Source organism: Somniosus microcephalus, chromosome 4 (assembly GCF_052327205.1).
Source record: "Somniosus microcephalus isolate GS21.2 chromosome 4, FLI_Smic_1.0, whole genome shotgun sequence".
In the NCBI taxonomy this organism is placed as follows: domain Eukaryota; kingdom Metazoa; phylum Chordata; class Chondrichthyes; order Squaliformes; family Somniosidae; genus Somniosus; species Somniosus microcephalus.
The window spans coordinates 98,124,661-98,141,656 of record NC_140990.1 but is presented as its reverse complement, the minus strand read 5'-3'; the positions used below and the strand labels follow the sequence as shown (position 1 = coordinate 98,141,656).

The 16,996-nt window shown below is 50.2% G+C and overlaps 1 protein-coding gene across 1 annotated transcript in view; it reads right to left on the bottom strand.

Moving 5' to 3' along the window:
- Positions 1–5,309: 5,309 nt before the first annotated feature.
- The window catches only part of LOC147119555 (uncharacterized), a 42,507-nt gene continuing 30,820 nt past the window's right edge, over positions 5,310–16,996 (bottom strand). Inside the window, exon 3 of the mRNA XM_085985147.1 lies at positions 5,310–6,798. Within this exon, the coding sequence (XP_085841273.1) occupies positions 5,523–6,389 (867 nt within the window). The 5' untranslated portion in view covers positions 6,390–6,798 and the 3' untranslated portion in view covers positions 5,310–5,522. The remainder of the gene's footprint in view (positions 6,799–16,996) is intronic.

The window sequence follows — 16,996 nt, the reverse complement described above, 5'->3', positions numbered from 1 at the left end:
CCTCTTTACCGACAGAGTGGTTAAGAACATAAGAAATAGGAGCAGGAGTAGGCCAATCGGCCCCTCGAGCCTGCTCCGCCATTCAATAAGATCATGGCTGATCTGATCCTAACCGCCAATCTACTATCACAGAGCCATCTCCTGAATCTAACAGAATTAGACCCACGAAATAGGAGCAGGATCAGGCTACACGGCCCCTGGGCCCGCTCCGCTACCCACAGGGCCATGACCGATCCGAACCTAGACTCATGTCCAAATTCCTGCCCGCTCCCCATAACCCTTAATTCCCTTTACTTCTTAGAATGTGGAACTCGCTACCACAAGGAGTAGTTGAGGCGAATAGCATCGATGCCTTTACGGGGAAGCTAGATAAGTACATGAGGGAGAATCCGGCCTCGGGCGACTGTCTGTGTGGAGTTTGCACATTCTCCCCGTGTTTGCGTGGGTTTCCTCCGGGTGCTCCGGTTTCCTCCCACAGTCCAAAAATGTGCGGGTTAGGTTGATTGGCTATGATAAATTGACCCTTAGTGTTAGGGGGATTAAATACGTGGGGTTACAGGGATAGGGTGGGATATGTGTTGGTGTAGGGGTTACAGGGATCGGGTGGGATATGTGTCGGTGCAGGCTCGATGGGCTGAAATGGCCTCTATCTGCACTGTGGGGTTTCTGTGATTCTGTGAAAGGAATAGAAGATTATGCTGATGGGGTGAGATGAAGCAGGGTGGGAGGAGGCTTGTGTGGAGCATAAACACTGGCACGGACCAGTTGGGCCGAATGGCCTGTTTCTGCGCTGTAAAATTCTTTCTAAAGTTCTGGTCGGGGGAATTTGAAAAAATGTCAAATGCCATGAAGAAACATATTTAGCTAAAAATGGGGACCTTCAGCTTCTGTGAGTGTTGTCTTTTCCAACTAGAAGTGAAGAGCCTCCCTGAATGCATGAGAGACGTGGATGTTGCTGGCAAAGTCAGCATTTATTGCCCATCCCTCGCTGCCCTTAAGGAGGTGGTGGTGGGTCTTCTCCTTGAACTGCTGCAGTCCGTGTGGTGAAAATGCTCCCACGATAGTGATCAGTAGGAAATTCCAGGGTATCGACCTCAGCGACGATGAAGCAATGGTGATATATGTCCAAGTCAGGAAGGTGCGTGACTTGGAGTTAGAACTTCAAGGTGATGGTGTTCCCATGACATTGCTGCTCATGGTCCTTCACGGTGGGAGATTTCATAAGGGAGGTGCAGCTTGGTGTGGTAGGAACACAGGAACAGGAGGAGGCCATTCAGCGCTTCGAGCTTGTTCTGCCAATCAATTAGATCATGGCCGATCTGTATTTTAACTCCATCTACCCACCTTGGTTCCATAACCCTTAATACCCTTGCCTAATAAAAATCTATCAACCTCAGTTTTGAAATTTTCAATTGGCCCCCAGCCTCAACAGCTTTTTTTGGGGGGGGGGGGGGGGGAGAGAGAGAGTTCCAGATTTCCACTACCCTTTGTGTGAAGAAGTGCTTCCTGACGTCACCCCTGAACGGCCTGGCTCTAATTTTAAGGTCATGCCCCCTTGTTCCGGATTCCCCCACCAGAGGAAATAGTTTCTCTCTATTGACCCCTTTAATCACCTTAAACACCTCCATTAGATCACCCCTTAATCTTCTACACACCAGGCAATACAAGCCTAGTCTGTGCAACCTATCATCATAATTTAACCCTTTTAGCCCCGGGATCATCCTGGTGAATCTGCGCTGCTCCCCCTCCAAGGCCAATCTATCCTTCCCGAGGATCAGTGCCCCAGAACTGAACAGTTCACCAGATGGGGTCTGACCAGAGCTCTGTACAACTGAAGCATCACTTCCACCCCTTTGTGTTCCGGCCCCTTCGAGATAAAGGCCAACATCCTATTGGTCTTCTAAATTATTTTTTGTACCTGTCCACTAGCTTTTAGTGATCATTCTCTACATGGACCCGTAAACCTCCCTGCTCCTCCACAGTTCCTAACTTCTCACCATTTGGAAAACACTTTGATCTATCTTTCTTGGGTCCAAAGTGGATGACCTCACACTTCCCCACATTGAACTCCATCTGCCACAGTTTTACCCACTCAATCTGTCAATGTCCCTTTGCAACTTTCGGCTCCCATCTACACTACCTACTGTGCCACCTACTTGGTGCTGTCAGCAAACTTGGATATATGGCTCTCTATTCCTTCATCTAATTAATTTATAAATATATAGTGAAAAGCTGAGGCCCCAGTATAGAACATAAGGAATGGGAGCAGGAGCAGGCCATTTGGCCCTTCGAGCCTGCTCCGCCATTTAATGAGATCATGGCAGATCCGATTTTGGCCTCAACTCCACTTTCCTGCCTGCTGCCCATAACCCTCGACTCCCCTGTTGCTCAAAAATCTGTCGATCTCCGCCTTGAATATATTCAATGACTCCGCCTCCACAGCTCTCCGGGGTAAAGAATTACAAAGATTCACGACCCTCTGAGAGAAGAAATTCCTTCTCATCTCCGTCTTAAATGGGCGACCCCTGATTCTGAAACTATGCCCCCTCGTTCTAGATTCCCTGACGAGGGGAAACATCCTCTCTGCATCTACCCTGTCCAACCCCCTCAGAATCTTACGATAGCAAAATACTGCGGATGCTGGAAATCCGAAATAACAACAGAAAATGCTGGAAAAACTCAGCAGGCCAGGCAACATCCGTGGAGTGAAATTAGAGTCGACGTTTCGGGTCGAACCCTTTTTCAAAAGTGGAAAGGAAATGAAATAGATCGAAAGGCAGGGCTGGGAGAGAACAAAAGAAGTGAAGAGACATTAAGAGGTATTCAAAACGAGACGAGATGGTGATCGGACTAATGGAGACAAAAGACGGCTCAGATTTGGTGTGAAATGTTCTGGCAGAATGGGAGACAGCTGCCATGTGGGCGAGAGAAAAAAAAGGAAGGGGGGGGGGAGGGAAAAACCAAAACAAAGGGGTGGATAAAAAATATAAGTAATAATGTAATAGGGGCCGAGGTTATGATCTGAAATTGTTGAACTCGATATTGAGTCCGGAAGGCTGCAAAGTGCCTAATCGGAAGATGAGGTGCTGTTCCTCGAGTTTACGCTGAGCTTCCGTGGAACAATACAAGAGGCCGAGGACAGTGAGGTCCGAGTGGGAATGGGGCGGTGAATTAAAATGACAGGCGACCGGAAGCTTGGGGTCACCCTTACGGACTGAACGGAGGTGTTCCGCAAAGCGGTCACCCAATCTGCGTTTGGTCTCCCCTCAGAATCTTACATGTTTCAATAAGATCACCTCTCATTCTTCTAAACTCCAATGAATATAGGCCCAACCTTTCCTCATAAGACAACCCTTCCATCCCAGGAATCAACCTAGTGAACCTTCTCTGAACTGCCTCCAATGCTAGTACATCCCTCCTTAAATAAGGGGACCAAAACTGTACGCAGTACTTTAGGTGTGGCCTCACCAATACCCTGTACAGTTGTAGCAAGACTTCCCTACTTTTATACTCCAACCCCCTTGAAATAAAGGCCAACATTCCATTTGCCTTCCTAATTACTTGCTGCACCTGCATGCTAACTTTTTGTGTTTCATGTACGAGGACACCCAAATCCCTTGATTTGATATAGATCCTTGGGGGACACCACTAGTCACATCCTGCCAATTGACGTGCATACCTACTATCCCTACTTTCTGTCTCCTACTTCCTAACCAATTCCCCACCCAAGCCAACAGGTTGCCTCCAACTCCACGTGCTCTCATTTTTGTTAACAGTCTGTGTGTGGAACCTTATAGAATGCCTTCTGCATGTCCATATAAATAATATCCACAGACACTCCCTTATCTACCACCTTAGTTACCTCCTCAAAAAATGTTGTTAGACATGACTTACTCTTTAGAAATCCATGCTGGCTCTCTCTGTGATCAGCTCATATTTGTCCTAATACTCAATCACTCTGGCCCTAATAACAGATTCTAGTAACTTCCCCACAACAGATGTTAAATTAATAGGTCTATAATTTCCTGGTTTCTCTCTTACCCCCTTCTTAATTAATGGAGACATTGGCAATTTTCCAATCCAAAGGGACAATTCCTGAATCGAGGGTTTTGGACGATCATGATTAGAACATCGACAATTTCCTCACCTACTTCTTGTAATAGCCATGGGTGGGAACCACCTGGTCCTGGAGATTTGTCTATCTTCAGGCTCATTATTTTCTCCATTATCATTTCTTAAACTTACATTAGTATCTCTGGTACTTTATCCTCATCCTCTACTGTGAAAGTAATTATTTAGCAAGTTTGCCATTTCCTTATTTTCCATTACAGTATCACCTGCGTCTGTCATTAAGCGGCTCACATTACTCTTAGCCACACCCCGTCTCTTAACATACTCGTAAAAACTTTTGCTGTTGTCCTTGATCTCCCTAGCAAGTTTTTTCTCGATTTCTCTTCTTGTAACTCTTGGTACTTTCTCTGTAACCCTTTGCTGTTCTTTACCTCTCTCCCAGTCTGTGGGGCCACTATGCAGTTGAGCGTCTTTTAATTTTACACTATCTTTTGTTGGCCAAGGTTGCTTAATTACACATGTGAAGCTCTTGCCCTTTAAGGGGATGCCCTTAAAAGGAATACTGTAGCCACGAGGAGTCCTTAGAGCAGAGAAGGCTGAGGGGGGGACCTGATTGAGGTGTACAAAATTATGAGGGGCATAGATAGGGTAGATGGAAAGGAACTTTTCCCCTTAGTAGAGGGGTCAATAACCAGGGGACATAGTTTCAAGGTAAGAGGCAGGAGGTTTAGAGGGGATTTGAGGAAAAACTTTTTCACCCAGAGGGTGGTTGGAATCTGGAACCCTACTGCCTGAAAGGGTGGTAGAGGCAGGAACCCTCACAACATTCAAGAAGCATTTAGGTGAGCACTTGAAACGCCATAGCATACAAGGCTACGGACCAAGTGCTGGAAAATGGGATTAGAATAAACAGGGCTTGATGGCCGGCGCGGACACGATGGGCCAAAGGGCCTCTTTCTGTACTGTATAACTCTATGACTCTATGAGTCGTCAATTGGTCTCCTCTTATCTTGGAGACATCAAGGACTCGACACGCTGTGTGTTTGAAACAGAACTGATTTATTTGACATGTATCCAGATGATTAAACTCCGGGGCTAGTAATGGGGGTCATTAACATCAGCAGAAACACCCCCACCCCCACAATTGCCCTGAATGAACACGGTTCATTTGTGGACGTGATTAACAGCAGCAATTAACAGCAGAACCCAATGACGTAAGAAAACTACTAGGCAGTTGGTCTAAGCATTAAACAAAGCTTTAATCAACTGTTTTACAACATGTAGGTCTAGTTGTGTCCTTCACTAGTTCCTGTTAAGAATGTCCTGCGCAAGCTGGGCCCGTGCCCGAGTATTTATACTCTCCCTGGACAGCGCCACCCGTAGGCTGCTCAGTATTATTTCATAAGTCTTTCTTTCATGAATGACTAATTCATGTCACCCAATCCCTGCAGTCATGTGTGAACACACCGGTGATTCGACAGGTAGGACGAGCGGGTGAATGCCTTCCCGCAGACGGAGCATTTAAACGGCCGCTCCCCGGTGTGGACCCGCTGGTGGGTCAGCAGGTTGGACGAGCGGGTGAAGCCCTTCCCGCACACAGGGCAGGTGAAGGGCCGCTCCCCAGTGTGGATGCGCTGGTGGGTCAGCAGGCTGGAGGACTGGATGAAGCCCTTGCCGCACACCAAGCAGGTGAAGGGCCGCTCGTCGGCGTGGATGCGCTGGTGGGTCAGCAGGTGGGAGGAGCGAGTGAAGCCCTTCCCGCACATGGAGCAGGTGAAAGGCCGCTCCTCGGTGTGGACATACTGGTGCGTCATCAGGTTGGAGGACTGGGTGAAGCCCTTCCCGCACATGGAGCAGCTGAACGGCCGCTCGCCGGTATGGATGCGCCGGTGCCTCAGTAGGTGGGAGGAGCGGGTGAATTCCTTCCCGCACGTGCTGCAGCTGAACGGCCGCTCCCCGGTATGGACCCGCTTGTGGGTCTGCAGGCTGGACGAGCGGGTGAATTCCTCCCCGCAGGTGGAGCAGCTGAACGGCTTCTCCCCGGTGTGGACCCGCTGGTGGGACTGCAGACTGGAGGAGCGGGTGAATTCCTCCCCGCAGGTGGAGCAGCTGAACGGCTTCTCCCCGGTGTGGACGTGCTGGTGGGCCCGCAGGCTGGAGGAGCGGGTGAAGCCCTTCCCGCACATGGAGCAGGTGAACGGCCTTCCCCCGCTATGAACGCTCTGGTGAGCCTGCAGGTTGAGCTGCTCCCTGAATCTCTCCCCGCAATCGGTGCACATGAACGGCTTCTGGTCAGCACGATCGAGCTGGTTTACCATCGGTGAGTGGGGCCGTCCACACTCACACACAACACGTGCGCGGTTTCTCCGTGGTGCGGGCGTCCTGGTGTCTCTCCAGGATGGACGATCGGTTGAAGCCTCGTCCACACACACACAACACGTGTACGGTTTCTCCCCGCTGTGAATGGTGCGATGTTTTTTCAGGCTGTGTAACTGGTTAAAGCTCTTTCCACAGGCAGTGCACTGGAACACTCTCACTCGGGTGTGTGTGTCTCGGTGCTTTTCCAGTCACACTGATGTTTGAATGTGGAAGGAAGATTGTTTGTCTGTGTGAAAAGATTTCAAAGGCCGATGATATTCAGGTCCTGATGAATCGAGTGACTCTGTCAGATCTTGATGTGATGTTTGGTTTGAGTTTCCCATCTGGAAATCCTCCCCTTCTAATACCCTGTAAAAGGAGTTTACAAAACTCATCACTGTAAATACAGGATAGAAATTCAGAACAGACAATTGGAACATTCTGTCTCCTCGTCTCTCCTAAGCTGTAAATCCCCGTCCCGCACACTTTCTCACCCTCCATAAAATCAAGATTTACTGACTTCTCCCATATAGTGTTTTCTCGCTCGAGTTATTTAATGACTCACCTCCCTTAAATCCGCTGACCGACACTGCGGTTCAGTTCCTCCGTCACCGCCTCCCTCAGAGTTCCCCATCTTCGTGCGAAACGCAGGAACCGGGCGTGGGCCAACGTAGTGCCAGGGCGACAGGGCAGGGGCCGCTGCTGCCACCCGTGAAGCCGCCAGTGGGCAACCCCCCCTCCCGCCTGCCTGCTCACACTCAGCTGCCACCTAGTGGCTCTGGATCAGGTGCGACTGAGCCACACAGACCAGGACGGACCAGGGATCGATTTCTGCTCTGTGCCGACTTCGCTGGTCTCAACCAGGGCAACATCTGGGACATTGTCTGGCCTCACTGCCCCTCGCGCCCCTCCCACCCCCCCCCCCCCCAAAAAAGCAAACGCGCGGTAGGAAAGTGTAAGGATGTCAGCTGTGGGCAGAATTGGGCTCAGAGGTAATGCCACCTGGGGTTAAATATCCAGCCAACACGCACTCCCTGGGGTCATAAGGGAAAAAAATGGTCTGTTGGGTAAGGTGGGCACACAGCACCTGTGAGACCAACATCCCCGACACCGGTGAGAATGGGACCCTCACTCCAGAGACTCGAGCCCAAAGATGTCGGAGAACATAGGGTCTAATGAAAGGGGGGAACTGATAGAAATCAGTATTTGTAGGGAAATGGTGTTAGGAAAAGTGATGGGATTGACGGCCGATAAATCCCCAGGGCCTGATAATCTACATCCTAGGGTACTTAAGGAAGTGGCCCTAGAAATAGTAGATGCATTGCTGGTCATCTTCCAAAATTCGATAGACTCTGGAACAGTTCCCATGGATTGGAGGGTAGCTAATGTTACCCCACTGTTCAAAAAGGGTGGTCGAGAGAAAACGGGGAATTATAGACCGGTAAGCCTGACATCGGTAGTGGGGAAAATGCTAGAGTCCATTATAAAAGATGAAATAGCAGAGCACTTGGAAAACAGTGACCGGATCGGTCAAAGTCAACATGGATTTACAAAAGGTAAATCATGCTTGACTAATCCACTGGAATTTTTTGAGGATGTAACTGTTAGAATAGATAAGGGAGAACCAGTGGATGTGGTGTATTTGGATTTTCAAAAGGCTTTCGATAAGGTCCTGCATAAGAGATTAGCGTGTAAAATGAAGGCACATGGGATTGGGGGCAAGGTATTGACTTGGATAGAGAACTGGTTGGCAGACAGAAAGCAAAGAGTTGGAATAAACGGCTCTTTTTCCGAGTGGCAGGCAGTGACTAGTGTGGTACCGCAGGGATCGGTCCTTGGACCCCAGCTATTCACAATATATATTAATGATCTGGACGAGGGAACTAGATGTAATATCTCCAAGTTTGCAGATGACACAAAGCTGGGTGGGCGTGTGTGCTGTGAGGAGGATGGCGAGAAATTCCAGTATGATTTGGACAGGTTGGGTGATTGGGCAGAAGCATGGCAGATGCAATATAACGTGGATAAATGAGAGGTTATCCACTTTGGTGTCTAAAACAGGAAGGCAGATTATTATCTGAATGGCAATAGATTGGGAGAAGGGGAAGTGCAACGAGTCCTGGGCGTCCTTGTGCACCAGTCGCTGAAAGTAAGTATGCAGGTGCAGCAGGCGGTTAAGAAGGCAAATGGTATGTTGGCCTTCATAACGAGAGGATTCGAGTACAGGAACAAGGATGTCTTGCTGCAGTTGTACAGGGCCTTGGTGAGACCACACCTTGAGTATTGTGTGCAGTTTTGGTCGCCTTATCTGAGGAAGGATGTTCTTGCCATGGAAGGAGTGCAGCGAAGATTCACCAGGCTGATACCTGGGATGGCAGGAATGACGTATGAGGAGAGATTGTGTCGATTGGGCTTGTACTCGCTGGAGTTTAGAAGAATGAGAGGGGATCTCATTGAAACTTATAAAATTCTAACAGGACTAGACAGACTAGATGCTGGAAGGGTGTTCCCGATGGTCGGGGAGTCCAGAACCAGGGGTCACAGTCTAAGGATAAGGGGTAAGCCATATAGGACAGAGATGAGGAGGAATTTCTTCACCCAGAGAGTGGTGAACCTGTGGAATTCTCTACCAAAGAAGGCAGTAGAGGCCAATTCATTAAATATATTCAAGAAGGAGTTGGATATATTTCTTAAGGCTAAAGGGATCAAGGGATATGGAGAGAAGGCAAGGACAGGGTACTGAGTTTGGATGATCAGCCATGGTCTCATTGAATGGCGGAGCAGGCTCGAGGGGCCGAATGGCCTACTCCTGCTCCTATCTTCTATGAGCCCCATAATCCAGGTCCAACACTCCCGGTTCCAGTATTGAGAGAGCGCTGCACTGTCTGAGATGTAGTACTGAGGGAGCACCGCACTGTCGGAGAAGCAGTACTGAGGGAGCGCTGCACTGTCGGAGGGGCAGTACTGAGGGAGCGCCGCACTGTCAGAGGGGCAGTACTGAGGGAGTGCTGCACTGTCGGAGGGGCAGTACTGAGGGAGTGCCGCACTGTCGGAGGTGCCAGTACTGAGGGAGTGCTGCACTGTCGGAGGGGCAGTACTGAGGGAGTGCTGCACTGTCGGAGCTGCCAGTACTGAGGGAACGCTGCACTGTCAGAGGGTGCCAGTACTGAGGGAGCGCTGCACTGTCAGAGGGTGCCAGTACTGAGGGAGCGCTGCACTGTTGGAGGTGCCAGTACTGAGGGTGCGCTGCACTGTCAGAGGTGCGGTCTTAAGGGTGAGATGTTAATCTGAGGGCACCGTCTGCCTTCTCAGGTGGATGTAAAAGATCCCATGGTCACTATTGGAAGAAGAGCAGGGAAATTCTACCCAGTGTCCTGGGGCCCAATATTTATCCCTCAACCAACGTCACTAAAAACAGATGATCTGGTCATTATGTCATTGATGTTTATGGGGTCTTGCTGTGTGCAACTTGTCTGCCACATTTCCCACATTACAACAGTGACTACACTTCCAAAAAGTACTTCCACACCAGTGCTTCTGACATGTCTTCCTTTTTCCTCAACTGAGGATTCCCCTCTACCGTGGTTGACACGGCCCTTGACCGTGTCAGTTCTATCGCCTGCACTTCTGCCCTCACCCCTGCCCCTCCCTCCCGCAACCACGATAGGGTTCCCCTTGTCCTCACCTTTCACCCCACCAGCCTCCACATTCAACGGATCATCCTCCGCCATTTCCACCACCTCCAGCGTGATCCCACCACCAAACGCATCTTCCCCTCACCTCCCCTTTCAGCATTCCGTAGGGACCGCTCCCTCCGCGACACCCTTGTCCACTCCACTATCACCCCCAACACCCCTTCCCCTTCGCCCGGCACCTTCCCGTGCAAGCGCAGGAGATGCAACACCTGCCCTTATACCTCCCCCCTTCCCACTATCCAGGGCCCCAAACACCCCTTCCAGGTGAAACAGCGATTTACTTGTACTTCTCACAATCTAGTATACTGTATTCGCTGCTCACGATGTGCTCTCCTCTACATTGGGGAGATCAAACGCAGATTGGGTGACCGCTTTGTGGAACACCTCCGTTCAGTCCGTAAGGGGAACCCCGAGCTTCCGGTCACCTGTCACTTTAATTCTCCACTCCACTCCCACTCAGACCTCACCATCCTCGGCCTCTTGCATTGTTCCACAGAAGCTCAGCATTAGCTCGAGGAACAGCACCTCATCTTTCGATTAGGCACTCTACAGCCTTCTGGACTCAATATCGAGTTCAACAATTTCAGATCATAACCTCAGCCTCTATTTATATATATATATATTTTATCCACTTTTTGTCTGTGTCTTTTCTTCCCCCTGATATGGCAGCTGTCTTTCATTCTGCCAGCGCAATTCACACTCCATCTAGAGCCATCCTTTATATCTTAACCTGTCCCATTACCATCTCCTTTTGCCTTGAATATCTGTTAATGTCTCTTAATCTCTTCCACCTTCCATCCTATCACAGACCTTCCCTTTTGTTCTTTCATCCCCTCCCCCCCTTTCCCAGCCTCTTCACTTGCTTAAAAATCTGTTCCATTTCCTGCTTTTTTCCAGTTCTGACAAAAGGTCATCGACCTGAAACGTTAACTCTGTTTCTCTCTTCACAGATGCTGCCTGACCTGCTGAGTTTCTCCAGCATTTTTTGTTTTTATTCCAAAAAGTACTTCATTGGCTGGAAAGTGCGTTGGGATGTCCTGAGGTTGTGAAAGGCGCTGTATAAATGCAGTTCCTTCTTGACACTTGCGGGAACTAGGCCCCCTGCACCAGCATTCAGGAGAAGAGAAATTGAAAGACAAAATCTTTAAATAGACGCCTGTGGTGGTGAAATGTTGGGTGGATGCTCAGCATTTCACACACTGTGCAAGATTAAGTGGTGTCCCCCAGGGATCTGTACTGAGGCCACAGCTTTTATCAATATTTATAAATGACTTGGATGAAGGAATAGAGAAGCGTTTATTTAAGTTTGCTGATGATACTAAGTTAGGTGGCATAGTAATTAGTGTAGATGGGAGCAGAAAGATGCAAAGGGATATTGGTAGAGTTAGCGAGTGGGCAAAACTGTGGCAGATGGAGTTCAACGTGGGGAAGTGTGAGCTTACATTACATAGAATATACGGCACAGAAACAGGCCGTTCGGCCCAGCCAGTCCGTGCCAGTGTTTGTGCTCCACTCGAGCCTCATCCCGTTTTTCCTCATCTGTCAGCAGAACCCTCTATTCCCTTCTCCCTCATATGCTTGTCCAGCCTCCCCTTAAATGTATCAATACTATTCGCTTCAACCACTCCCTGTGGTAGTGAGTTCCACATTCTCACCACTCTCTGGGTAAAGAAGTTTCTCCTGAATTTCCCATTTGATTTCTTGGTGACTATCTTATATTGATGGCCTCTAGTTATGCTCTTCCCCACAAGTGGAAACATTCTCTCTGTTTCCACTTTATCAAAACCTTTCATAATTTTAAAGACCTCTATTAGGTCACCCCTCAGCCTTCTTTAATCAAGAGAAAAGAGACTCAGGCTGTTCATCCTTTCCTGCTATGTATACCCTTGCATTTCTGGTATCATCCTTGTCAATTTTCTCTGCACCCTCTCCAGTGCCTCTATATCCTTTTTATAATACGGTGACCAGAACTTCACGCAGTGCTCCAAGTGTGGTCTAACCAAGGTTCGATACAGGTTTGGCATAACTTCACTACTTTTCAATTCTATCCCTCTAGAAATAAACCCTAGTGCCTGGTTTGCATTTTTTATGGCCTTGTTAACCTGTGATGCTACTTTTAGTGATTTGTGTATTTGTACTTCGAGATCCCTTTGTTCCTCTACCCCACCCAGACTCGCACCCTCTGAGTGATAAGTGACCTCCCTATTCTTCCTACCAAAATTTCATACCTCACATTTATCTGTGTTGAATTTCATTTGCCAATTATATGCCCATTCTGCAAGTTTATTAATGTCCTCCTGTAATTTGTTGCAGTCCTCCTCAGTATTGACTATCCCCCCCAATTTGGTGTCATCCGCAAATTTAGAAACGGTGTTTTTGATTCCAAAGTCTAAATCGTTAATGTAAATTGTGACCAGCAGTGATCCCAGCACTGATCCTTGTGGAACACCACTACCCACCTTCTGCCACTGTGAATAGCTACCCTTTACTCCCACTCTCTGCTTTCTGTCTTGAAGCCAGCTAGCAATCCATTCTGCTACATGTCCCTGGGGTACCTTATGGAAGGCCTTTTGAAAATCTAGATAAATTACATCTACTGCATTACCACGTGGAGCTCATCCACTTTGGACCGAAGAAATACAGATCCGAGTATTTTCAATTTGATGAGAAGCTAGGAACGCTGGATGAGTAGAGAGATTTAGGGTCCATGTAGAGAAAGCACTAAAATAGTGGTGGGCCTGCCACTGGTTTCAATCCGGCCCCGCCAAGGCCTGGCTTCGAGGCCGGATGTCTGCCACACCCGACCCCTAGCCTGACCCCGCCCCACGTAACGTCAGGAGGCGGGTCATTGTCTACGAGGCAGCAGGGGAGTCGTAACCAAAAAACAAGAGGCGGGCAAATCGAATTTGCCGTTCGCCGCATCAGTGTGTCGTTATCGCACCCGAAACCGCAGTTTCTGCTCCGTCACTGCAACGTGAAAGGTGAGTTACTCACGGTTTGTGGGTTCAGTTTCCATAAATCTGTGCAAACTTTCCAGATAAAATGCACTGCAGTGGGGAAAGAGTTAAACTGACATCGCTGGCAGTTTCACTGAATGGTGTAATAAAGACAATAATCTCAGTAGTAAGCTTTTTCTAAGTTGATAACATAGTCGGATGTGGAACCATAAGAGGCCTAAGAGGATGTAAGTTCTGTTCTGGCAGGAAAGTAAAACAATGAGTTGTGTAATGTATATACTTTTAAGGGGGGAACTATCTTTTACAGCTCATGTATACTGCAGTACCGGCAGTGACCACACCTGTATATAGCACTGAGTAGTAATCTGTACAGATCAGTTCCAGTGTGAGCCACGTTGAGTAAACACCTGTTGTACCGTTCTCCGCAGTCTGTGTCTTATTATACACAGACACAACATTGGCGACAAGGCAAGTTCGAACCTACCTGCAACTCTGCATCACCTCCCGGGGATTTGTTCCTGGAGATCAGTGGATTGGAGGTCAAGGCCAGAGGCTCGGGCGTCGACCACGGGCAACCGCCCAGTCATCCAGCAGAGACTCGAGAATTGTGGGGGAGGCTGTCGAGAGCCAGGCTTGGCTTTCCAGTCGAGGTGGTCCAGCGAAACGGGCTGGCAACAGGTAGTGCGCAGACCCTTCCCGGACAGCGGCGGGCTAGAGCCCGACCAAGCGGCACAGCAAAGGGCCGAGCAGCGTCGACGGGGGAGAGAGAGGGCAGAGCGCACAGGGTGCAGCCGGTGTTCAGGGGCCGAGCAGCGTCGAAGAGAGGGAGAGAGAGAGAGGGCAGAGCGCACAGGGCGCAGCCGGTGTTCAGGGGCTGAGCAGCGTTGAAGAGAGGGAGAGAGAGACACGCAGAAACCCGCGAGGCGCCGCCATTGCCACGAGGACCGCCGAGAGTGGCGTTGGCAGCAGCGCAGGAGAAGCGCACGAAACCTACAGGGCGCCGCCATTGCCACGAGAACTGCCGGGAGTGGCGTTGGCAGCAGCGGGGGAGGAAGGAAAGCGCGGGAGACGCCATTTTAAGCCATTGGGAGATGCCATTTTAAACCACACTCAAAATGCCGAAGAGTGGCAGTATCACCGCATTTGACAATGAAGTCGAAGATTGGACTACATATGTCGAACAAATAGAGGTGTACTGCAAGGCAAATGAGGTGTCAGATGACAAGAAAGCGTCGGTATTGTTAAATTTAATGGGTGCAAAGACGTATGGTTTATTACGAAATCTAGTAACCCCAACAAAGCCAATGGAAAAGAGTTTTGAAGACATAGTAACGATACTACAGGAACATTTAAACCCCACACCGCTGCTGATAGCAGAAAGATTCAAGTTTCACAAACGGAACCAGCATAAGGATGAAAGCAATGCTGATTATTTAACAGAACTGCGCTGTGGTAAACCACGTTCACTATCGTATCACTGTTAGTAGTTAGCACTGTTCACCACTGTTCGTTATAACTGTATCACTGACCACTATTGTATCACGGTACGAGGTCGCCTCTTGCCACACTGCTATACCTGGGATGACCACTGCCGACTCCGCCTTGGCTCCACCCACCAGGCCAGGTATAAAGGTGAGCGACTGGCTGGTATTCCTCCTGCTTGGATCGGATCACCCACGAGAGTGGGCTCTGTTATTTAGTCAATAAAAACCTTTAGTCACCTTCGTAACTCTTCGCCTTTTATTGGAGGAATTGATAGGTATATCAATTTTATTGACTAAATTTAATGATGTCCGACAACGAGTCACAACCGGCGGAGGAGCCACCAGCGCAGCTCCCAGGAGCACAGCCACACCAGCCAGCTTGGCTGCGAGCCCTCAGACCGCCGTACCTGGACCTGAACCCACGAGCAGCAAACTCAGCCGCAGACTTTAAACACTGGCTGGTCTGCTTCGAATCATACCTGAGAGAATCCAGCGTCCCTCAGGCATCCAAACTAAGTGTCCTGCAGGCACAACTGAGCCCGAGAGTATACACTCTCATCGAGGACATGACTACCTACGAGACCGCCATCAACCTGCTGAAACAGAAGTACCGGACCCCGGTAAACTACATGTACGCTAGGCACCTCCTAAGATCACGGCCGCAACAGCCAGGAGAATCAGTAGCCGAATTCTCACAGGCGCTATATGCACTCGCCAGGAACTGTGACTTTAAATCGGTGTCGGCAGCCGAAAATACTGAAGATAATATCCGCGACGCATTCCTGAAAGGCCTACGGTCCGAGTACTCACGGCAAAGACTGCTGGAAGCTAAAGACCTCAGCATGGAAAAAGCTGAAGCCCTCGCTATCTCCCTGGAAGTGGCCCACCAAGATCAGGAAGCATTCACCAGGTACTGCTCGCGACCCTGGGACTCGGGCCCGACCCCTACCACAGCACCCTTCCCAGCGCCGCCCCCGGGACCTACCTCTGCGTCGGCGTCCCGGACCCGACCGGCCCCGCCATCCCCGGCACCGGCCCCGACATCGGGCATCCGCGATCGGGCCGCCGGCTGTTTTTTTTGTGGCCAGGAGAAGCACCCGAGGTCGCGCTGCCCAGCCAAGAACTCCATATGCAAAACCTGCCTGAAGAAAGGCCACTTCTCCAAGGCCTGCAGGAGCGGATCCTCAGAGGCCAGCAGTGCCGCATGCGAACTATGGGGGCGGCCATCTTCGTTTAGGGCAACTGAGGCCAGCATCCCCACACATGAGTCATGGGGGCGGCCATCTTCGATTAAGGCAACCGACCCCAATAGTGCCTCATGTGAGCTACGGGGGCAGCCATCTTCTCCGTCATTTTGCCCTACCTCGTGGGAGACGCCATTTTACTCACCACGCCCGACCGCCTCGCCCGCAGATGACAACGACTCGCTCAGCTACACACTAGCTTCCGTCACCCTGGACCAAGCCCGCCCGCACCATCTGTCCAAGTCAATGATGGACATCAAAGTGAACGGCCACACCACGACCTGCCTGTTCGACAGCGGAAGCACGGAGAGCTTCATCCACCCAGACACGGTGAGCCACTACTCCCTCTCTGTCCTACCAACACGCAGCCGAATCTCGATGGCATCGAGGTCCCACGCCACGGACATCAGCGGCTACTGTGTCGTGACCCTGTCGGTTAAGGGCACGGAGTATAAAAACTTTAAACTCCTCGTCCTCCCCCATCTCTGCGCTGCCGTCCTACTAGGGCTGGACTTCCAATCCCACCTCCAAAGCGTAACCCTAGCATACGGTGGACCCCTCCCCCCACTCACAGTCAACAACCAGCAAACGTTAAACCGCCCACCGCGTAACACCTGCAGCCTCTCCACCCTCAAGGTCCCGCCACCCTCTCTGTTTGCTAACCTTACCCCGGACTGCAAACCCGTCGCTACCAAGAGCAGGCGGTATAGCGCCGGGGACAGAGCCTTCATTAGCTCTGAGGTGCGGCGCCTCCTGAAAGAGGGCATTATCGAGGGGAGCAGCAGCCCCTGGCGTGCCCAGGTCGTAGTCGTAAAGACCGGCGATAAAAACCGCCTGGTCATCGACTACAGCCAGACCATAAACAGATATACCCAGCTGGACGCATACCCCCTCCCCCGCATATCTGACATGGTCAATCAGATTGCACAGTATAAAGTATTCTCGACCATCGACCTGAAGTCGGCCTACCACCAACTCCCTATCCACCCTGAGGACCGCCAGTATACCGCCTTCGAGGCGAATGGGCGCCTATACCACTTCCTTAGGGTCCCCTTCGGTGTCACTAATGGGGTCTCGGTCTTCCAAAGGGAGATGGACCAGATGGTTGACCAGAACGAAGTGCAGGCTACATTCCCCTACCTAGATAACGTCACTATCTGCGGCCGCGACCGGCAGGAACATGACAC